General features: G+C 37.2%; 1 protein-coding gene across 2 annotated transcripts in view; it reads right to left on the bottom strand.

Moving 5' to 3' along the window:
- The window catches only part of C14H8orf34 (chromosome 14 C8orf34 homolog), a 441,268-nt gene that overhangs the window by 347,977 nt on the left and 68,497 nt on the right, over nucleotides 1–24,794 (bottom strand). For both annotated transcript variants that reach the window (XM_058275622.2, XM_071207845.1), the window contains exon 2: nucleotides 7,779–7,926. In XM_058275622.2, the coding sequence (XP_058131605.2) occupies nucleotides 7,779–7,926 (148 nt within the window). The remainder of the gene's footprint in view (nucleotides 1–7,778; nucleotides 7,927–24,794) is intronic.

Here is a 24,794-nt window from a genome sequence, read left to right as displayed (position 1 = left end):
GGGGGCCAAAAACAGCTCACCTACACTGTTTATTGACCGAGGAAGAACCAGAACTATACTCCACAGTTTAATTTGAATAAACCGAAAAACATCATTTCAAGGAATAAATTCAATATTTTTAAAAAGTAGAATAGCACTCAAGATGCAGAGGAAAGTCACAGTTTTGGAAAGTATTAACTATGAAAAAAATATTAAATTTTAGAACAAGACAATAAACATGAAAGAAAACAGACTTTATAAAACAAAAAGAAATGACAGATGAGACAAGCATAACAAATCTATGATGAAAATGCAACAGCAGACAGAAATTTTTAAAACTGGAAGATGAAATAAGGAAATACTGACAGGAAACTAAAATGCGTTACCAAAATTTAAATTTGTTTTTGAAGTCAGAATGGTAAAACCAATGCTATAGAAAACTGAATCAGTAATGCAGAAAGCACACTTGATAGACTTCCTTAGAAGACAGTTGATAAAGTAAAAAAGGCAAATGAAATACCAAATAAATAAGAGAAAAGAGGACTGTAAAGGATACTCAGTGTGCACAAAGTCGATTTTTCTAAAGAAGAAATCAGAACAAATATAATGGAAGCAATAATAAAGTACACAAGAAGAAAACTGCTGTAGGTGAAGTCCTGGGTTTGCTCACTGAAAGGATTTACTGAATATAAGTGAAAACCAAAGTAAAGAGACAATTACCTAGACATCCAGTAAAACTTTGAATATCAAAATTTCAGAAAAAAGAAATCCCATTAGTATGCAAGAACAATTATATTATCCAAAAAGACATAAAAATAAGTCTGCCTTCAGGTTCTCCTATACAAATTAAATGACAGACTTTGAGGAGAAAATGCCATGTCCCAAGTAGCTAGATAACATTTAAAGGAAACAAGAAGATCATCTTCAGCTATTTTTAAAAAGTATAATACCCATGTACTTTGAGTATTGAGACCTTTTCTAGCTAATTGGAAGATGCACCAAAAATAAATCATTCAAAAGTATAGGCAAGGTTTAAAGTGACATTATTTACTGGTACCCAAATTATATTTGGTTATATTTGTATCCAAGGATTATTCTGTGCTTTCCCTCTCCCTCTTGCCATATCCATCCCCATCACTCTACAATCTTTCCTCTTCTCTTTCTGGAGCACATTTTCCACAGTAAGCAAACATTCCTGCATCTTCAAATCCCCCATCCATGTCTTAACAGATACCTCATTCTTCCATAAGAGTACTCTCTCCTCTGCAGCCTCCTGGAACCAAGGGTATTCATTCGCTCATGTCCCATCTCCCCACTTCCTCCACTTCCTCCACTCCCACCCGCAGGTTGGAGAGGCAAGGCTGGGAATTCCTGGCTGATTAATGCTGCCACAATAAGTAAAGTTGATGTCCCTCACCTCTTGTGGTAATGCTGTCTGTCTCCATCACTCACCTGGCTTCATTATTGCCAACTTTCTGTCTCTGATTACTCACCCCTGCAGACTTCCCAAAGACATTGGCACCAACTCCCCTGTCCTTTCAACAACCTGGATAGCACTTTGGTAACCTCTTTATCATTAGACACATCAAGTAGTAAACCTCATGCTTCCCTACCTTCTTTCTCTGTAGAGAGCTTCATTTTCATGATACTTCAGACACTCCCAAATCAGGGTAGCCCACAGGATCTTCTCATTATGTGGGATCACTACACCTCAAAAATTTCAAATATTACAGCGTAGCACTGCTCCCATCTTAATGGATGTCTCTTATTTTCACTATACCTATGCTTGCTCTATGACTTCCTAAAAGTCTTTACGCTCTGATTTACTTTTTTATGTCTAAATCACTTCCTGTCCTTGCTCACTACCCTCTCATACCAGACTGTGTTTGATCCAGTACAGTTTGCTCACAAATTTCTTCAACTCCTTTGTAAAATTTATCTTCCACCTCTACCCTCAGAATTCTCAATCAATCTCTCAAACTGATTTCTCTGCTCCCCACCCCCCAGTGCTTCTGGGTGCTAGAGAAAAATCATAATCTTGCAGATGATTCCTATGAATAATTCATGGTCTTCAGCTTCAGTTAGACCCCAGAACTGCTTAGCAGTCTTTTTTTTTTTTCCTTTTGCAAATACATTTTCCCTTTCCCTTGGTGACTCTTCATAATTGGCTCCACTGAATTCAATCTCCCCTTCCAATCCCCCATTCCTCTTGCCCTCTGCAAACAATTTTATCTCTTAATAAACAGACAAAATTTAGGTCATCAGGTATAATTTCATACTCGCCTTCTCTCCATCCGTCCTATACCCTACCCTACAAATTTAACTATATCTTCCATTACTTCAATCTCATGGTCCTAATGATTATTTGTGTGATACTGACTGCCACATCTATGACTCCTACATTGACCTATGCCTGAAGCTTTAGAATCATATCCAACTACCTGCTGGAATTAACCACTAAGATGCTCCTTGGGAAACTCAAATTCATCAGCATGAACTGAATTTATCACTTACTTTCATACATTTAGTTCTATGTTCACATCTTGCTTTATTAAATAACTCATTACCCACATGGATAAACTGGGAGTTAAAATAATTTCTTCCTCTCCTTTGTCATCTCTGAGCATGAAGTTATTAACTACTGATGGTAGGCAGAAATCTAAGATGGCCCCATGATCTCTGTCCTGTGGCATTATACCTTGTATAACCTCCTTCATTTGAGTGCAGACAGATCTAAGACATGCTTCTAACCAATAAGATGTGGAAAAGGTGATGGGATGTCAATGTCATGACTGCACTGTGTTATATAAGATTTCATTTTAGCAGATTGAATGAGAAAGACTCTCTTGCTGGCTCTGAAGAAGCAAGCCATATTGTGAAAGAGCCCACAAGGCAAGGAAGTGCGATGGCCTCTAGCAGCTGAAAGCAGCCCCTGGCTGATGGCTAGCAAGAAAATGGGGACCTCACATACATAGCCACAAAGAAAGGAATTCTGCCAACAACGTGAATGAGCTTGGAAGCAAATTCTTCCCCAGTCCTGCCTCCAGATGAGAATGCAACCCAGCCAACACCTTGATTGCAGCCTTGGGAGGTAGAGCAGAGGACCTAGTTAAGCCTTGCCCAGACTCCTGCTGACCCACAGAAATTGGGAGATACCAGATGCGCATTGTTAAAAGTCTCAGAGTTTGTGGTAATTTCTTATACAGCAACAGGAAACTCTAACGGTGTTTTAAAATATATCTTGAATGCTTCTTCTCCTTTCCATTCCTACTGTCACTTTCTATGGTTCTTTCATCTCTCAACTCTGCTTATTATAACAGCCTCCATGTTGATTTCATCTCTGAAAAAGAGTCTCTAAACTACCTGACAAACGATGGATCCAAATTTGCTGAATTCACTCTTCGACTGAAACCATTCTGATATCTCCCAATGTAGGATGGATGCCAGGCCTTCACAACCTGACTCCTATTTACCAAACCCTAGAAACACTGAGCTGCCTGCAGTAGCCTGGGCACAGCATGCTGCTTCACAACCTTTGATGTTGCTCTTTCTTGACAAGCCCTTCCTGTCCTTCACTGCTAGGCTAACTGATAACTGTCCTTCAAAACAGCTCAGGTATTATACCTACCAGAATGCTTTCTCTAAACCCCAAATCAGACTTCTCTAAACACCAAAACGTATCCTGGCTGTCCCTTTACTATAATTCCACACCCAATTCTTCCTCAAAACATTTCTGAATACTTCACTGACCTAAACCTCTACTTTCTTTGTACCTACGTAGCTCTTTAGAAATTCCCACTGTAGAACACATCATAGACTAACATGCACTGCAACTATTTATGTATGCATATTTCTTGCTTATTAGGCTGTTAACTATTTTAGAACATGACTTATTCCTATTGGACTCACCCATGGGACATAGTATAGATTCAATAAATGTTTGCTTATTGAATATGGAGATTTTTTATCACTTTCAACATGTTTTATACTTCTAAATCCTCACATCTTGACTCTCTTTAATACTTCTTTGCTTAGAAATAATTGTCTAATATTGAATTTATTAACTGAGTTTATTGGATCCAGACCATACCATATAATGGACTCTGCAAACTGTCAGGGTTCAAATTCCAACTTGGCCACTTACTAAAAGAGTGAATTTGGACAAATTATTTAACTTTCCTATGCCTCAGTGTTCTCATCTTTTAAGGTAGAAATATTATGAAAACTAAATTAGTTATTATTTGTCAAACCCTCAGAACATTGTGTGTTACAGGGTAAGCACTATATGTATTTGTTATATCTATTATAATAAAAATTTCTTCAACCACTTTTTTGGTGAGAAAAACATAAAATCTCATGGTTGTGATAAACAGTGAACTTTCCTTATTTCCTTGTTGGCCATATATATTGTAACATTGGATGGGTCTTGGAACCATGCTCTGTAAGGCTAAGGTAGAGTAGAAAAGCTCATTTATACCATGTTCTATGGGGCCTACCCAGAGTTCCTTTATCTCTAACATAGAAATAATATAAAATACATGAAATATTCTGGTGATAATAAAACTTGAGCTAACTACCACATGGAATAAAAAAATGTAGAACCTAAAAGATGCTAAGTCATTTTAGTATTTAAAGAGATAGGTTTTTCCCCTTTGTTTTATGAGAATAAGTAGTAAATTATGGATGTGAAAAAGGAACAGTTTATTATTCACTATAATAAAGCCATAATATTTACCATTATTTAAAATTTTAAAGCACATTTTAATCTCTTATTAAAACTGACTCTCAAAATACAATAAAAATGAAATTAAGAGAAGGTAAATATTTTATGTTGGTTTTTATATCTGGGATTGCAGCCCAGATCTTATTTCATAAAGTCCATGATCATTCATCTAACCTCTTCCACTTTCCTATTTTGTTCTTTCAGAATATTTTTAAAATTACAAAATATTAGGTAATACCAGTTCTCCACAAAACTTGTTGTAAACTTAAGGGCTTCTTCCCCATCCGCCAATATCACCCCCAACAGAGGAAAAACAATGGGCTTACATGTAAATATTGAGACTTAAATGTTTTATATTTCTCAATCTGGAAAATGGGTAATTCCAGAAGAAAAATATACACTGACACAAAAATCATTAGCAAGCAAAAGAGAATTTTAAACTTTGAGAAGTAGATACTGGAAAGGAGAGAAGAGAAAGAGAAATGCAGAGCTTAAAGATCCTGGGAGAAGAGTTGCTCAGGTCCTGACAAAACAGCAAAAGAGGTCATGGAAAGCAGCAAATGTAAATCGTACTGATGTAGAGTACAAGGAAGTCAGCAACAATCCAAAATCAAAGACTAGAATGGGGACTAGAGAGATGGCTCAGTCACATTAAAGTAGTAAGAAAGCAACCAAGTTACTGAACATGATAATCTGGGGTTTAAAATGAACACGTGTGCGTATGTGTGTGTTTGTGTATATCCAGAGGGCTTGGCTTTTGGGGAACCAAAAAAGTCATAATGGCATTAATTCAAACTGGTACTAAATACCAGAAGTAACAAACCAAGAGAATGATTCAGTGCCTGCAAGAAAAGCTACAAATAGGAATACTTGGACCTGACTGTCTAATACTTGAATGCAATTAGAGACTAACCAGGTAACATAATGTTCTTCTTGTGATTTACTTTAAATATGTAGAGTAGGTATCTGAAAATACGTTCACATGGTATTCTTGGTATTCTTCACACTCTCGTTACGTGTTTTTGTGTTGCTTGAAAAGGGCTATTAATTTCAGATAGAGATGGCACAAGCAGATCAGAAAAGGTCCTGAGAAACAACTCTTTATCTCCTATTAAAACAAACCCAAGTCTGGGAAGAAAGAAGAATGGGAGGCTAGAACTTTCAGTATCTGTTCTTATCTTCTCTTTGGGAAACTGATAGTTACTTTGATAGTCATTACTACCCTGTCTTCCCTTTATTTCTCAGAGCAAAACTTAGATAATGTAATGTCCCCTGCTGTTCAGGCGCCACCTGTGGCCGCCGCTGCGGTACCGCGGGCGGGTCGCTGCCGTGCGGGCGGATCGCTGCCGGGAGTCGGGCCGAGCCCACGGCCGGACTGGGGCGGCAGCGGGCGGCTCAAGGCTTGGTGGGGATGCGCGGTTCGATGGAAGAAGAACCACGGAGATGAGGTCTATGCGCAGGTCTGATTTTATTCGGGAAGTACATAGGGTTTTATAGTCTCATGGAGGCGGGGAGGTTGTGGGAGGGGCATGTCCGCGGGGCAGCTGGGGATTGGCTGCAGAGGCAAGGGCGGACCTGCAGTTTATGACGTAAGCCATTGATGGCAGAGGGGGTTGTTTCGGAGGTTGTGCCGGGGCGGATACGGGATGAGGGTGGTTGGAATGAGGCGGGGAGAACAGTGATTGGCTGGGAGGGGGAAGATAACAGTGGCTGGGAGGAGGGGTGGAGGGAGGCAGCAGCATAAGCTGCTGCTGAGAAGGGCCATAATACAGAGAGATTTCAAAGAACAGGCGGGTAAAGTACAAGGAAGCGAAAAGCAGGGTGGGAGCAGGGGACAATGTAATAATTTAAATAAGATGTAACTAAAGAATAGAGAGAATAGAAGGGAAACACTTACCTAATAATAATAGTTAATATGTATTTAGTACATAATATTTGGCAGGCATTGTTCTAAGACTTTCACGTGTATTAACTCATTCAATCCTCACCATAGCACTCTGAGTTAAGTAATATTATTATTCATATTTTACAGAGGAAGAAACTGAAGTATATAAATGTCAAATAAATTGTACAAGTTGCACAGCCAGTACGTGATAGAACTGCTACTTGAAGTCAGGAAGTTTGGTTCTGGACCCTTCAGATTTCACTATTATTCTATGTCTCTCAAGATACTATGACTTGCAAAATATGTCTTTTTCAATGGACTCACAGATACTCATCTAGTGTGCCTTCTATAACCAACAAGACTCAGAAGAACCCAGAGTTCCTTCTTTTGTCTGCCGTAAGTTCATAGTGTAGTTTCCTGTATGTAGTACACATAATGTTTGTATGCATAATTGACAACAGAGATGTCTACATTCTCCAAGGGATACCCTCATCCCCTACCATTCCTTACCCACTATAGGGGGCCTTACTACATGGCTGTAAGATACAGATGAAAATGAGTCGTGGGACACATGTTGCATAAGCAAAGACTCAAGCTAAGTCTACTCAGTTATCTCAGTTATCTGTTTTTAGTGGGATATCTGTGTTTAGTGGGATAGAAGGCTATTGCAGACCTGGAACAGGACTGGATCCTAGTGTAAATAAATCTTCCTAAAATAAATCTTAAAATAGGATAAAATTGGGGCTGAGTGAAACAGAAAACAGTCATCAGTTTGGGTCAAAGAGGTAACTTTGTAGAAATCTATTGTTTACCTTCCTAAACAGATGAACTATAAGCACTTAATTCAAATTCATCATAAAAAGACAAGAAATAAGTGAAGTTTAAAATGATTAGTTTAAATTCATACAGGGTGAAATATTTTCATTCATATCTGCATCATATTTTATTAAAATGAAACCCATGTGTTATAGTATTTTGAATCATAATGCAAAACAGTATGTTCAAATTCAAGAATATTTTATCACAAATTTTAGCAAATGGGTGGAGTCACAGATGAATACATGAAAACCCCAGGTACCTATCATCCATTTAGATTTATCTTATTATATCAAAAAGAATTTTGTAGCTTTTTACATGAGACTTATTCAAAATCTCTCCAAAATTAACTCCAAAATATATTTTTTCATTTACCTGATGTTTCACTTTCTGCCCACAGAGCTGCCGATCCAGACAAAGTACGCTGAAGTTGTCCACGGCTTCCCTGTTTAGACTGAAGATGGTCAATGAGAAATGGGATTGGCTGGTCAGGAGTCTCAGTTATTAACTTGGTCATTAATTCCTGAAGATAGAACAGAGTACACATTTACATCTATTAATTGTGGCAACTATACTAGCAAACACTTAATACAGCATTTACTACTACTTATTCCTCTAAATGTTTTATATACATCAACTAATTTAATCCTCCCAACAATCTTTCAAGGCAGGTACAAGTTATTGTCCTTATATTGAAGAAACGAAGATACAGAGAAATGAAGTATATTGTCTAAGGTACACAAATAATATGTGCCAAAATCAGGATATATTTATATTTATTTTTATTATTATACTTAGTCAAAAAACATACTAGAAACTTAATCTAAATTCTTTTTAAAAGTTATAGTCTAATGCTTCGTGTATGTAGAATTTTCAAATAGGTTGACTGTAAAAGAAATGGATAGAGTTGATGGAAACACATCATAGTGCATAGAACTAACATGGCTGCTTTATAAATGGGATTGTAGTCTAGGGATGTAACTGTCAATTGAAAGAAAGCTAGAGAATAATCTAGGGGCTGAATAACGTAGTGAACCCAGAAGTGGATCAGGATTGTAGCTGTTAATAATACAAATACAAGAATGTTCTATGAACTAGAACAAATGTATGCACCTATTACAAGGTAGTAGGAATATAGTGATGCATGGAAAAATACAATTAATGTAACTTATGGGCTATAGTTAACAGCAATATTGTAATATTCTTGCACCGATGTCAAAGAAGGTACTTTATCAACACTAAGTGTCAATAATAGGGGGATATGGGATTTTCTTCTTTCAGACTAAGGAAAACGTTCAAAGGTTTAGGGGCAATGACTGCACAACTCTGTGATGAAAGCGAAAGCCACTGAGGTACACTTTGGATAGAATGTACAAGACATGACACTGTATAATACAGTAAACCATGTGATGAAAGATGGACTGTTGTTAAGAGTGCAAATATGAGAGTGTTCTCTCACAAACTATAATAAATCTACAATACTAATGTATGGTGCTAATAATAGGGATGTAGGAAACAAAATGCCAAGTATATGCTATGGACCATAGGTAGTGGTAATAGTCTGATAATGTTCTTTCATACCCTCTGTAACAACTTCCACAACAATGTAAGGTGTTGGTGGAGGGGTGATGTACACGAATTCTGCACATTTTACATGATTGTTTTATAAGTTCACAACTTCTCTAATTAAAAAAATGAAAAAATAACAGTCTAAGAGATTTAAACTTTCAATTACTATTTTGAGCAATAGCATTATAACCTAAATTTTTACTAAATCTCATCATACACCTAGCATCCCAATGTCATTTTTTTACTTTCTTAAATATATATAAATGTCTCAAACTGATGAAAAAATTTTTGAATGAAAGAAACAAGTAATAGCCTCATAGAAACCAGAAAGTGTCTTAAACTGGTCTCCCAACAATACAGAATATCATTTTACAAAAGTCCTGATAGATAGTTATCTCTTTAACAATGATTTAATGAATGGAGAGTTCTCTACTTGCCAAAGCAGGTTGTTTGTCCTATTTTTGGAGAGTCTAATGATACCTTAAATTGGTCAGAAATTGGTTTTTCCCATCAGAAACATCAAAGGGTGACCTCCAATTTGTGGTCAATTAGAATTCCAACTGTTTGCATATGAGCTGCTGTCAAGCCATATGTATACTACTTTGTACTGTGTAATTGGATTTATGAACCTCTATGTAGTATTTTATTAATACATTCATATCAATCACATTTCATCTTCTTGGATTTAGCCTAGAATTCTAGTCTGTCAGTGTCATTTTAGCTTTAGATTTGTGAGAGGCAGTTCTAGAGAGGAGGCCAGGAAAATCAGATACTAGAAGTCCTAACAGAAGGGTTACTGTAAAGTCCCAACCCCATCGTCTTTTTGTTATCAGTCTATTTTCTCTGCCTTGGACACTTTTCTCTCAGGTGCTCGGATGGCTGGCATTTTGTCATCATTTAGTCTCTAAGCCTACCCTACCCAATCTTCATTGGTTTTTATCACTTTATTATTTTATTTTCTTCATAGCATTAGTACTCTCCAAAATCATCTTGTTTAATATTTGCTTATCTCCTGGTTGTTGTCTCTCTTCCTTCCTTACTAAAGAACTGGGAGAAAGGACTTATCTGGCATGGTCTCCACTATCTCCCCAGGGCCTAGAACTCTACCTGGCTCATAGCTCATGTTGAATAAATATCTTCTGAATGAATGAATGAATGAATGAATGAATGAATGAATGAATGCCTGGTTTACCAACCACATGCAGAAATTAGTAACTAAAGTCCATTATTGTACCAACAAATAGCATTTAAAAATGTGCAAATTGGACACCGAATTACAATGAAAAAGAATAAAGGATTTCTACTACACATACACTGTGTGTAGTATGTATACATACTACAAATGAATTTGTATTTTTCTGTAAAACAGGTCAGAAAATAACCAATTGACACAGGTCTTCTTTATTTCTGCTATTTAAAATATCTGTTATTACAGTTTCAAGTCAAGAGTCCATTTATCATTGTAAGTGTAATTGTAAAGCAATACAGGGTTCAATTAAACCCCATTATATATCAATGGAAGGCAGTTTAAAGCATTTGGGATTTTACTTCTATAGAAAAGATGTATTATATTCTATTTGAACTTCTTGTACTTTACACAAAGATGACTACAAAATGGAAAGAAAAATAAATAGGAGGGCCATCTAGATTACTCTTGTCACAGAAGCCTGGGCACTCAGATAAAAGAAAAACTAGGTCAGATAACAGAGCTTTAAAGCCGCAGCAATTTCTGTCCTGAAACCTCAGAAGATATCATGTGCTCTTTTTTTACCTTTAAAATTAGACGGGAAGTTTCTGAGTGTATTCTTTCAAATAACCTGAAGTGTTCCTGTATATTCACTAGAAGATGGATCATACAATCATAAAAATTACAACTAATCACTTAAATTTTTAATGACACAATCTAGTTAACAAGTTTTGGGTGCACTTATATTCCATTAATAAATATATGAGATCAAAGACACAGACCTTCATTCATGAGAGAAACGAAAACAGTTCATGTTTGCAATAGAGTATGCAGAGTATCTTGATTTGACAAGAGTCTAGGTTAGAATATTGTATTATTAAGAGGAATTATCCTGCCACTCACTCAATCCATGTATCCATTGACGTTAGGATTTGAACAACTTTGATTACTTGAACTTGAGAGAAACCTCCTTCCCGGAAACGAAAATCTGAATCCTTAAATTTACACAAAGATGTTTCAGAAGATGAAAGTATTGATTTATTCCCATCACTAAGATTTGGACACACAGCAACAGAATGATGGGCTGATAGATTTGAGGAGATGACAGAGAAGTCATGCAGCTGGAATGGGTTCAAGTTAGAGACAGAAACCCAAATGCAGAAAGTTTCACAGAAATAATTTCTCATAAGTATAAAAGGAGTCTAGAGCAGCAGGCCAGGCTCAGATACAGAACCAGGACATCATCAGAGAACTATGCTTCTAGAAAGAGAGGAAGCTATCTACTATTCTTACCAACAGCACAAAAGTTGTGATATAAAACTCCCTGGAAGATTTTGACTATCAGCACATACAAACTGAAAGATGAATGAAAGTCAGAACAGAACTCTGGCCCTGGAACAAAACATCTGTGGAAATTTTAGGCTTAAGACTTATGGATTGATAATACACCGGTATTAATTTTAGTGTGACCTTGTCTGCTCTCACGAGCTAAACTTGGGGCATTCATGCTGCATCCAAAATATATGAATTTTACTCATACTTGCTAGTATCAACAGTACTATTAATGCAATCAGATACACAGGAAAAGGTAGTGGCTAGACACCAGGTTGTGAAATCATTTGGATGCTCTTTAGAATCATTCATCTTTTACTTACGAGCTGTGTGACTTTGGGCAAGGTGCTTGGTTACTTTAACAGTCAAGACTTGATCTACAAAAAGTGAATAATAATCGTACTAAGTCACAGGGTTGCCACGGGGATGAAATACATTAATGACTGAAAAGCATTCATAAAGTCCTTGAGATATATGTAACCTACTGTGATAGACTGCCTAATATTTCACTGGAAGACTGGGAACTATGTTTCCCAGAATCTCATTTCTATGTTCTAGGTTTTTTTCCAAAATTAGCCAATTGCAGGAAACTTGGAAGGAAGAAAAGAAGGAAAAGCTATTATTCTTTGGAGTAGACTGAAGGCAGATGTGAAGGCAGATGTGAGATTCACAGCAAATTCCCCGGAAATGTGTGGAACCGTCCACTGTAGATTGGAACAGCTGCGGGAGCTGTCCAAGATACTGGAAAATAACAGCAGTTCCCAGGTCACTGTTTGAGAAGCACCTACTTCCGCGTTCCAGGTTGAGATCTTCAAGGTCAGCTGACGACCTTAGTGACAGGTCCCCTGACCTTCAGCAGCAGCTTCCCTGTCCCCTGTGCCTCAACCTTCCAACTCTCCATGGTGCAGACCAGTTTGTTAAGTAAATATAGGTTCCAAAGACATACAATGGCTTCTGTTTTCCTAACCAAGCTCTTAATGACACACCCCAAATAAGTGCAGGCAATAATTTGCTAACTACTATTACTATTAATACTATTATCACCATCTTATCAATATCCATTTGTGATGCTGTAAATGAATATTGCATCTTTTTAACAACTTTATTTTTTCTCATTATAAAACTATTAAATGTTCTTTTAATATAGTTTATTACAATTACAATCTTGAACTTCATGGATATACTATATATTGAGACTGGTATTGGTTTCTTTTTTGTTAATTATAATTTTGTTCCCAGTACTAATTCAATTATATTTATTTTTAAAATACATGATTACAAAGATAAAATTCTTTTTAAAAGTTTTGAAACATATACAGAGCATACATCACTAAGTAATTACTGAGTAAAAAATTTGTATTTATTCAACATGTAAAACCTACTGGATTTTAGGACTATTAAAATCAATAACAGACAAACTTGTACTATATAGAAAACTGGCATGATTAATGAGCTTGAGGACGAATATTAAATAGTAATGATGATTGTCTCAAGGTATCTTTTTTAACCAATCAATTTTATTGATACTTATTAATAAAGCATAAATTCATCCAAAGCGTATAGTCATTGGTATTTGTTATAATCATACAGTTGTACATTTATCACTTCAGTCATTATTGGAGCATTTCATTATTCTAATAGTAATAATAAAAATAAACAAAAAACTTACCAAAAAAACTCACCTCCCAACTGCTATTCTGTTTTTCCATCTCTTTATTTGTACTTATAGTTGTAAAAAGTCTTATTTATGCAATATTACCCTTATTTGTATTTCACAGGAGGTTTCACTAAGTTATATATAGTCACGTTACATTTTGTAGCTTTCCTTCCAGTAATGTACATGTCCTTAGACATACCGTTTCAATCAAGATATACTTAAATTATAATATCCATTAGGCAAAAGCAAAACCATGGTTGAGTTGGTAACACACCATGGAGTCACTTATGATTAAAACTGGAATAATAAGGCAACAGTAGAAATTGTTACTTTCATAAAAGCTCCATTTCATTTGATAAAAGCTATAGCTTGATTAAAAACAAAAAGAACATGGGTACACAGTGACACCAAATTTTACCTCATATCCAGGTGTTTAACTATCCATGTACTGACATCTAGAATTTCAGTGACTCCAGATTAATGCTTGCCCTGGTACCACAACAAACAGATAACATGGCACTGTGCCCAAAAATGTGTGTCTTGGGTGTAGGCTGGTTTTTGATTCATTTACTGAGAGCAGAAACTCATCAGGAACAAAATTAAAACTATTTCGAAAATCTCAGGTAATTTTTGTATATGGTCTTTTTTTTTTTGATAAATCAATAAATATGTAGGGCATTATATTCTATTAATAAAGAAGGTGATATCAACAAGATTTTATTTTACTCAACACCCACTTTTACCTTAAATATTAATTGTATATGGTACATCACTATCTGTAGAATATTCTTTTAGTCCAAACCTGGCATTAAGATCTGATAACTGAATTAGTTCATTCCATATCAGCTCATGTTTCAATTCTCTGTTTTTAACTAGATCTCAGCAGCAGCACTTTTATAAAAATCTGCATTTGAGATCATAACCTTTCAAACTCCTCTCCCTATTTTATAAATAGGTAGGTGACGGGATTTGAATTACAAACAAATAAATGAGAGAAAATTCACTTGAAACTCAGTTGCCTCCAAAGATACCTGTCAGAATCAGCCTTATTTTAAAATGAAGCCCCCATTCCCAATGGATAGACTCCTAACAGATTTCCATCTGCACCAGCACCCACACTTGATTTTCTCTTAATTTTCTCTTATTCTGCTTGGAAACAGAATGGGGAGAATATTATTTTCTGTCTCGTGACACCTTTGAAATCTGCTGAGTATTGGCTTTGGCAAGAATTGAGTTCCAGTGCAGCTTGTGGGTTCACAGGCACAAGGGAGGAGATGGAAATCTGCTTGATGTTTCCTTACTAGGCTCTTCACGCCACTCAGAGCACTCATGCTGATTGTTCAACCTTCCTCCACCTCAGAATCCCATCCAGGCCTGCCCTAAACCCTTCCTTCTCTCATTCCCAATCAAAACTGAGATTTCTTGGGAAGACCTGAAGTCAACAGGAAAGAAAGCAATGTAAATAGTAATGATTAAAAATAGCCATCATTTACTGAGTTCCACATACACAAGTGTCAACTATCTTACATATATTTAATCATTCCTTCTACATTAAAGAAAAACATATAAAATGCACAACCTACTCAACGTATGTGCACTTTGACAAACGTATTTGCTAACCCCTTGCTTGTTTCAGGTCACCTTCCCTCAACAACATCCCTACCAGCAGTCATAGCCATAAAACCCACCCACAACATAAAAATAAGAGAATTTTTACCCGTTTTGAAATGCTCTTGGCTCTTCTTAAATATGATTTATTAATGACATTGGTTTTATGACACTCAATTGTAATAAACAAGAAAAGACACCTACTTAGCCTTATTGTATGCTGTAGATCCATAGCTAAAGAGAGGGTTAACAAAAAATAAGTTGCTGTATAATAATTAAGATTAAGAATAATGAAAGTATTATTAAAAATCCATCGTTCTAAATTCTAAGCCTGAATTCTCTCTACTTTTAATAATACAGGCAACTAATAAATCTAATCATCAAGTAATTTAATATCTTTTCTAATGCCTACTAATCATCCCTCTAATAAAATGACGTCTTCTTGGATTAAATTATTGAATATTTAGTATGCACTTCAAGACTTTCTTCATATAAAATCACAAACTTATACCTAAATTTCCAGGCCAACATCGAGGTCACCAGTGAGAAATATTAGCATGCCATAAGGTAATACTTACATTCTGTTAGGAAATTATATTGTTCAACATAATCGTCTATCAAAGCAACTTATTTGGTGTTAGTATGACTCTCCATAAACTGACTTGAAAAAAGCTCTGTAAGATTACAATCTTGGTGACAGTTGAGGGGAACAGTGCAGTACTTCAAAACTCAAAGAGATTAATTAAATCACTATATTATGGAAGCAGCAGACATGTAAAAGTCACCATAAGATGCAAGATGCCTCTCAGTTGAGTAAGAATTGTTTTAGCCTTTTATTTTTTATAAAGAAAGTATAACTTAAAATAGGGTGCTCATCATGATAGAATAATGAGAAAAGTTCCTAGTGCACACCCAGAACCACACCCAGAACTTCCTTTTGCAACTGAAATGTCCTAAGTAAAGAATGCACATACCCATGTCTGTCTCTATGGCAAGTACACCTTCAGTTTGGTGCTGTATATATTGGACTATCCTAGATGGAGACTACTATTTATTAAGTCCTCTGAAGTATAAGTATATTCTAAGTACAATATAAGAGAATTTGGAAGGAGTGTAGATTTAGGTGGTTGACTGATCTGGATTTATACCCTGGCTCCAAGTCCTTATAGGTTTGTTTTCAGAAATATATTTTATAGTAATAAGATTACCCATTTAGATTCCTAACAGAAAATAATATGCAGACCCAAGGGCTTATCTTTTGGGTGCCTCTAGAAGTCACATTTCTCAAGATAAATGAACTAATTGTCTAGCTGGCTTAGAAGTCATTCCCCTAAGAGAATATTCAGCTCCAGGAAATTGTATACCAAAATTCTAGAACCACAAAGTTGGAAATAGGTGAATTTGCCAGCTGTTAACAAGGCAAGGAGACCATATAAACCCTGTCTAGGGTGAAGAATCACTAAAGCTACTTGACTATTAAAATCATAAATGCATTTATTCAAGCGCTTTGTCTAATTGTAATATTAATGTTGACTAATGTGTCAGTTTTGAATAAATAATAAATTTTAACAGTTCAAAATTAAGTTTGCATTACCATTATTCCCTTCCTCCTCTTCCTGTAGGAAACCAGTTTCATTCATTTAGTGTAATGCTCCCAGGATCACATTAGTTTATTGTGAAAAAAGAACACATAAAGAAAAGTATGTTTGTGTGCATGTGTATATACATATATCTTATTATATATATAAATTTACAGCTTAATGGAGTAGTACAAAGCTAACACCAACATAACCACCACACACACAGGTACAAATACAGAAATTGCCAACACTCCCAGTATGCTCTTCCCCGTTCACAATCGGCATTTTTAGTCTTCTAAAGTTAACCACTTTCCAGAGTATTATTCCATAATAATCACTTGCTTGCTTTTCTTTATGCATTTACCACCTATCTAAGCACACCTAAGAAATACCATCCAGATTTGCCTGCTGTGGAGGTTTATACAGACTCCTACAGTATCTAAGTCTTGCTTATTTTTGCTCATCCCTATTATTGTGAGATTATCCACATTTTTGCATATAGCTGTAGTTCCATTCATCTTCATTGATGTATATGTTTTCCACTGAATAAATACACTAGAATTCATTTATGTACCCTTCTCTTAATGGCATTTGTGTCACTTCCATGTTTTGACAATTCAAAACAGCAGAGCTGTGAGCGGTCTTGTATGTGTCTCCGGGTGCACAGGTGTACATACTTCTGTTGGAGGTATCCCAAGTGGGAAAATTTCTGGATACTTAAAAAATGTCTTCATATTTAATATATCTTCAACTTTATTTAGATAATGCCAAATACAGTAGTTTTATAATGTGGTGGTAAGCCTTTCTCCTCCACAAAGATTCCCATTGCTCTCCGTCCTCACCATTATATTGTAATATTGCTTTAATTTTAGCTATTCTATTGGGTATGTAAAATAATCTCTTTGTGATTTTACTTTGCATGTCCATGATTATTAATGAAGTTCAGCACTTTTTCATTTATTCAATAGCTCTTTGGATATCCTCTTTTTTATAAAAGCTGTCCAAATTTCTTTGCCATTTTTCTATTGGTATGTCATTATTTTGTGTGTGTGTGTATTTTAGATGTAAGATTTTCTTTCACACTGTGTTGACTTTACATTCACTTAGTAATTCCTTTTGATGAACAAAACTTTATTTTAATTAAGTCAAATTTATCAATCCTTTATTTTATGTTTGGTGTGTTCTGTCCTGTTTTAAAAGTCTCTACCCCAAAGCCACAAAGACATTCCATATTATCTTCTGAAGTTTTATCAGTTTTTCTTTGCACATTAAGGTCTTAAAAAGCATTTAAGGGAAGTGGACTTGGCCCAGTCGTTAGGGCGTCCATCTACCACACAGGAGGTCTGCAGTTCAAATCCCGGGCCTCCTTGACCTGTGTGGAGCTGGCCCATGTGCAGTGCTGATGCATGTAAGGAGTGCCATGCCACGCAAGGGTGTCTCCTGTGTAGGGGAGCCCCATATGTAAGGAGTGCACCCCCTAAGGAGAGCAGCCCAGCACGAAAGAAAGTGCAGCCTGCCCAAGAATGGTGCTGCACACACGGAGAGCTGACACAACAAGATGATGCAACAAAAAGAAACACAGATTCCCGTGCCACTGACAACAGAAGTGGACAAAGAAGAACACACAGCAAATAGACACAGAGAACAGACAACGGGGGAGGGGGCCGGTGGATAAATAAATCTTTAAAAAAAAAAAGACATTTAAAGTCAATTCTTATGTATAGAGTAGGGTAAGTGTTGTTTATTTTGTCTCCTGTGAATTTTCAATTCCTCCTTGACCCATGGTTTATCTAGAAGTATGGTGGTTTTTTCCCCAAATGTTTGGAGATTTTCCCATTGTCTTTCTGTTATTGATGTCTAGTTTGATTCCACTGAGGCAAGAACATACTCTACATATTTCCAATTCTTTTAACTTTGTTAAGGTTTGTTTTATGAGCCAGCATATGGTCTATCTGGGAAAATGTTCCCACTTTAAAAGAAGGTATATTCCATAAATTTCAATTAGATTTTGTTCTTTTTTTTTTTATTTCTTTTTCTTTGCTAAGATTTTTTATTTTTCATTTGTTTCAAGAGAATTTATAATTGATTGCTGAATCAATTTTTATGATACTTGTTTTAAAATCCTTGTCTGAAAATTCCAACATCTCATTTTAGTAATGGCTTCAACTGATTGTCTTTTCTCTTTCAAAGTTTAGTTACTATATTAGGAGACTCTTAAGCCTATTTAAATCTTTTACTTCAGCAGGTAATCACCCTGTTTAGGCTGAGCATGTAGGCTCTGGCCTACTATTAGTGAGCTTTAGTTTCTAAGACAATTTCACTTTCAGAGCCCTCGCAATGCCCTTCGGGTCTGCTCTATTCTTCGGGTGTTACTGGACCTCCTGCACAATCCCTGCTGGTGCTGTCTGCGGGGCCGACTGGGCCTCTCTGGGCTGACTTATGCCTTTGGGCAATCTTTTCGGGGGGTGGGGGGGGTGGGATGAGAAGCTTCTGGCCCTTGGTCTCCTTATGCCACTAGATAGAGGGCAGGAAAACACAGGGCTTCTCTGCTGCCCCCTCTGCAGGTGAATGAAACTACCAGGTGGGGAGTAGAGGATAGCTCGGCTGGGCTTTCCTGCTGTCTGCAGATGAGACCACCCAGCAGTGCCACGGCTGCCTGGGGGCACTGACGTGGTCTAGGGCTCTGGTGCTACCAATGCCGAGAGATCAAACTACCCACTGCAGAAGCTACAGTTGTACAGCAGTGGTTTAGGCTCCCCACCAAGTTTCTACAGGGTTTTCCTGATCCTCTGGCCAGAGACAGCAGACTAATTTTGTTTTTGTTTGATTTTTTAATCTATGTTCGTTGGTGGTTCCAGGTTACAAGTCTCTCTAGTGCCCTGTCCACGGTATGAGGGATAGAAAAAGGAACTCCAGGGACCTTAGTGTGTTGCTGTTTCTCCTAGCCAGTCAACCTTCTTTTCAGCTTTCAGAATCCTTCTATCATTTGTCTGTTGAATATCCTAAGTATTCTGTTGTATTTAGGGAGGAAGAGCAGGGAAAACAAGTCTAGATTATCCTGTTCTGAAACTTGAAGCATAGTTTGTTTTTGTTTTTGATTTTTCTCCCCCTCCTCGCCACCCTGCTGGTTTGCTGTCTGTGTCCATCTGCTGTGCAATCTTCCGTGTCTTTTTTTTCCTCTCGTTTTCTCCTCTAGGTTTCACTGGGATTCAATCCTGGGGACCTCCAATGTGGGACAGAGGTTCCTGTCACTTGCACCACCTCAGTTCCTGGTTTCTGTTGTGGCTCACCTTGACTCTCTCCTGCTTCTCTCTTTCGTTGCATCATCATCTTGCTGCTTCGCTTGCCACACTTGCCTGACTCAGGCATGGGAACACCTTCATGAGGCAGCCCTGGGGATTGAACCCAGGGCCTCCCATATGGTAGATGGAAGCCCAATCACTGAGCCTCATCCACTTTCCTACAGTTTGTTTTAATTGACAGCTTCACTCTAATATTTTCACAATTATTCAGTTCCATTCTACCATCTACCTCTAGGGCCCCAATTAACATGTCCCAATTAAACTTACTATATCAGCTCTGCATCTTACCCTCTATTGTTTTTTTTTTTAACACCATTCCTTTTCTCTTTATGTACTGCATTCTCTATTTCTTTTTGAACTATTGTTATGTGTCCTAATTTTCTCTTCAGCTATGCTCAATCTTTCTGTTCAACCAACATTTTGAGCATTTAATTTGTTAATGGATTTTATATAGTTTTAGAATTTTTTACATAGTAGTTCTCTGTTGAAATTTTAATACTGTTTTATCACCTTGAACACAGAAAACGTAATTATTTTAAATTCCATATCTGATCCTTCTAACACCTTGAGGCTATGTTCATTTCTATCGTCTTTTGCCTCTGATGGACCCCTTTGATCTGGATGTTATTCCAAGGGTTACGCTTATGCACATCTCAGAAAGATTCCATTGCCACAGTAAACCATGCCTCAAACAGCAGGTCTCCTAGGGCTCTAGAGACATCCAGACACTATAGGCAGGGCAGAGAATCTCAGGAATTTGGCACCCTGTCAGTGGACCTTACTTTGGAATATATATTCCCCAGTGTAACAGAGTTAGACTCATTTATAATTTCCCTACAAATGGCTCTTTTGCCCCTTTTATTTGAACCTATAACTAGCACTATACTTGGTAAATAAATACCCCAGAGACTTAAATCTTCAGACTTTTTATATGCTGGTTGACCCCTGAATCTCAGCAGACTTACAACACCTACTCTCCAGTTCACTGAACTTACCCAGGACAACTAAAAAAAGGATGATGATGGGCAATGCCCATCCCAGGAAGCAAAGTGTGTCTGCAATTGTAAGCAATACAGTTTCATCCATCTGCCCCATAAGATCTAAGCCCCCTCTCAACTGGAAGCAAGGTAGGCATCACCATCCCCAAATCCTTAAGACTGAGGAATAAACAAACATAAGGAGGGAATGAAACTATGGACTAAAGTAGACATTATTATTCTAGCAATGAAAGAACTTCTATCACTGCTATAAAGGCAGTGGCCACCACAGGTTCTAAGGAGATGGAGAGGGAAGAATAGGTGCAACATGGGGGCATTTGGGGACATTGGAATTGTCCTGCACAACACTGCAATGATGGGTACAGGACATTATACATTTTGTCAAAACCTATAAAATTATGCAAGGTGAAGTATAAACTATAATCTAAACTATAGTACTTGGTTAGTACAATGCTTCAACATGTGTTCATCAATTGTAACAAATATACCACAGTAATGAAAGATGTTGTTAATGTAGGAACGTACAGGGGGAAGGGGGGGTATATGGGAATCCCCTATATTTCTGATGTAACATTTATGTAATCTAAAGCTTCTTTAAAAATTAAAAAAGCTACTATAAAATATTAACTGAATCCAAAACTATATTAAAAGGATATTTATCATGATGAAAAAAAAAAAAAAAGATTCTCTGGGTAGCTGTACCAAAGTTCATTTAATCCATCTCTTATTGATAGGGATAAGGTTAAATTAGCTCTTCTGCTATTACAAACTGTGATGTATATGGTCCATTTTGTAAATGAGTTAATATAGCTTTGGAATAAATTCCCAGGAGTGGGATTACAAGACAAAATTAAAATTAATTAGAAATAACTTAATTAAGAAGATGGCAGTTGGAATCTCTAGGAGGATCTCAGGAATTACTAGTGAAACTAAAAGTTTTAATATTTAATAGCAGTTGATGAAAACTAAGAGCCATTTGTAACAAGGGAGGAGCTGGTCCCTCTGGTACCTAAATATTTCCTCCATCCTTCATTCTCTGGGGAAAGTGATAGTTTAATATCTAAGGAAGACAAATTTTAAAAAGTTATAATTGTTTGAAAATTGATGTTTATAGGTAAACATAGATCATAGACATAATATAACTGTAAAATAATAATTCATTGGTTTATCCAATAAAAATTTAGTGAGCAACTCTCATGCATCAATCTCTATTTTGGGCACTTGGAATGTCAAAGGGAATGTAGCAGTTTGATATAATTGATGAATTCCAAAAAGAAATATTGGATTATGCTTGTAATCTGATCTGTACCTGGGCATGACTGAGTTATGATTAGGGCATTGCATCCCCACCCCTTGGTGGGTGGGGACTCACAGATAAAGGGCATGGCAAAGAAGAGTTGGGGATTTCTGATGTTAAGAGTTTGATGCTGAAGACCCAGGAAGTCAGCACCCAGAGGAAAGAGAAGCCAGCACCAGGAAGGAAGGAAACTTGAATCCAGAGAAAAGCAAGCCCCAGGAATGTAGGAACCCAGGAAGCCTGAACGCTCACAGACGTCGGCAGCCATCTTGCTCCAAATAGACATCTGTGAGGGAACTAACTTATGCTTTATGGCCTGGTATCTGTTAAGCTCCTACCGCAAATAAATACCCTTTATAAAAACCAACCAATTTCTGGTATTTTGTATCAGCACCCCTTTGGCTGACTAATACAGTGAACAAAAAAGACAAAAACCCCTATTCTCAGGGACTTCATATTCTAGTGTTGAGGAGAAAGAATAAATTAAATATGCAAATTATATAGCATATTAGAGTCCTTGTGAGAATTGGTTTACCATACTTCTCTCCATGAGTACTATGCATATAAATAAAGCAGGGAGAGAGGTCAGGTACAACCAAGGTGGGGGTTGACAATTTTACACAAGAAAAAAATGTTTTAAATTTATTTAACTGGCTGGGGAGTTGTTTAAAGATAATTTGCAGCCTACGTAGTGTTCTTCCAATTAAGAACCCTAAGTCTACAAAATGCCACCTTTCCATCACACAGCCTAGTTAAAAGAATGGAGAGAAAAAAAAAAACAATTGTCTACGCAGCACTAAGCTAGGTGCTTTAGATATTTCTTTTCATGCTCTTACCAATTGGATAGATAAGTATTCTTTTGCTCTGTTTAAAATGAGGAAATTGCGATTCAGTGGCTTTCTCAACCTCATAAAATTGTTATGTTCACCACATAGGATAAAAAAAAAATTCTTCTTCATTAAAATCCAGGGTGATATATATATATATATATATGTGTGTGTGTGTGTGTGTCAGCACAACTAGAGAAGCCATTTCCAGCAGTCTTTTTTTTTTTTTGGCTATTATTTTTTTGTCTTTATTTATTTTTTTTAATGTTACATTCCAAAAATGAGGTCCCCATATACCACCCACCCCCCTCACCCTACTCCTCCCCCCATAACAACAACCTCCTCCATCATCATGAGACATTCATTGCACTTGGTGAATACATCTCTGAGCACCGCTGCACCTCACAGTTAATAGTCCACACCATAGCCCACACTCTCCCACAGTCCACCCAGTGGGCCATGGGAGGACATACAATGTCTGGTAACTGTCCCTGCAGCACCACCCAGGACAACTCCAACCCCCGAAAATGCCCTCACATCACATCTTTTCCTCCCACTCCCTAACCCCAGCAGCCAGTCTTAGCAGTGGCAAACAGCATTTCTGTAACATATGCTGAAGAACAACTTTCTTTATATCACTGGAAAGAGGATAGTTGAAGCCATATATCTGATGAACACTCTATGTAAAGTAAAAACTAGAGCGATGGGAAATTTCCTGCAATTAATTTTAAAATTTATGGCTTAGTCAAATCTCTAGGTGGGGCAAATATGGCAATTTATGGGCTTATGGATCCTAGAATGAGACGAATAACCAAACTCTAGGAAGCAGAGTGATGACACTAGGGCGCTGCAACAACGTGAGCCCAGCACTTGAACCACACCACCAGAAGTCTGTCTTTCATTGCAGCTGGCTTCTACTGCTGCTGAGGAGCATGGATTCTCAGCAGGTCCTGAAACTTCCTCCAGGACTACAGGCTTCTATGGCCATACATGGCTGACTTAGTTAGCTCCTATATATTACGTCAAAAGACTGAAATAAACTTTGACTCTTTTGGCCTCAAATAAAAAATACCCAGAGAAGAGACACATTGAAGAAATCAATGTGGCTAAAGTAGGGAGGCCATGAAGAACATAAGTTCATTGACTGCCATATGAATGTGCGGAAATGGCAGTTTATTAGAAGAAAAGGAATGTTGGACAAAGGATACCATAACTGTTGACTAAGTGCAGTGTATTAATCAGGGTACTTGGCCGAGTTGACACACTAGCCTAACGATCACATACAGCTTCAAAGAAGTAACCATCACATGAGGAGACTTACTAGCAATGGTGGTAGAGTGAAGGTGGATAGTAGACCTGACCTGAGAAGGGAGTAGGAAAAGCAGACTAGAGAATGATACCATCTAGGATTTTAGCTTGGAGAAATGGGATGATGAAAGGGAACAATGAGCGAGGATACAGGGTCTCAAGAGTTCCAATTTGGGCATGATAAAAGGAATTATGAAGTAGCTATATCAGTCTGGTGCCTATAGTAATTGTTAAACGAATACTTTTTAATGCTTCCTTTCAAATGACAATGATTCTTTTCATATGTTCAACAGGTATTTATGGAGACCGAACTATAAACTAGGCACTATATGTTTCAGACACTCAGTGAACAAAACAGAAGGATATTCCTACTCTGCAGTTGGTGTTGGTCTATTGATTTCTTTTTCAGATGGTTTCAATTACCTGAAAATAGAAAATAAGATCAACACCAGAAATGGATGATGGAAGCTGAGGATTGGGGGTTTTGAGAACAGTGAACTGAATTTAAAATGGTGATTCAGGGAAATGGACTTGGCCCAATGGATAGGGCATCTGCCTACCACATGGGAGGTCTGCAGTTCAAACCCTGGGCCTCCTTGACCCATGTGGAGCTGGCTCACGTGCAGTGCTGATGCATGCAAGGAATGCCATGCCATGCAGGGGTGTCCACCGCATAGGAGAGCCCCACATGCAAGGAGTGCACCCCATAAGGAGAGCCACCCAGCAC

This window comes from Dasypus novemcinctus, chromosome 14 (assembly GCF_030445035.2).
Source record: "Dasypus novemcinctus isolate mDasNov1 chromosome 14, mDasNov1.1.hap2, whole genome shotgun sequence".
In the NCBI taxonomy this organism is placed as follows: domain Eukaryota; kingdom Metazoa; phylum Chordata; class Mammalia; order Cingulata; family Dasypodidae; genus Dasypus; species Dasypus novemcinctus.
Note: the sequence above shows the minus strand (reverse complement) of the source record. Positions and strands in the feature narration are given on the sequence as shown.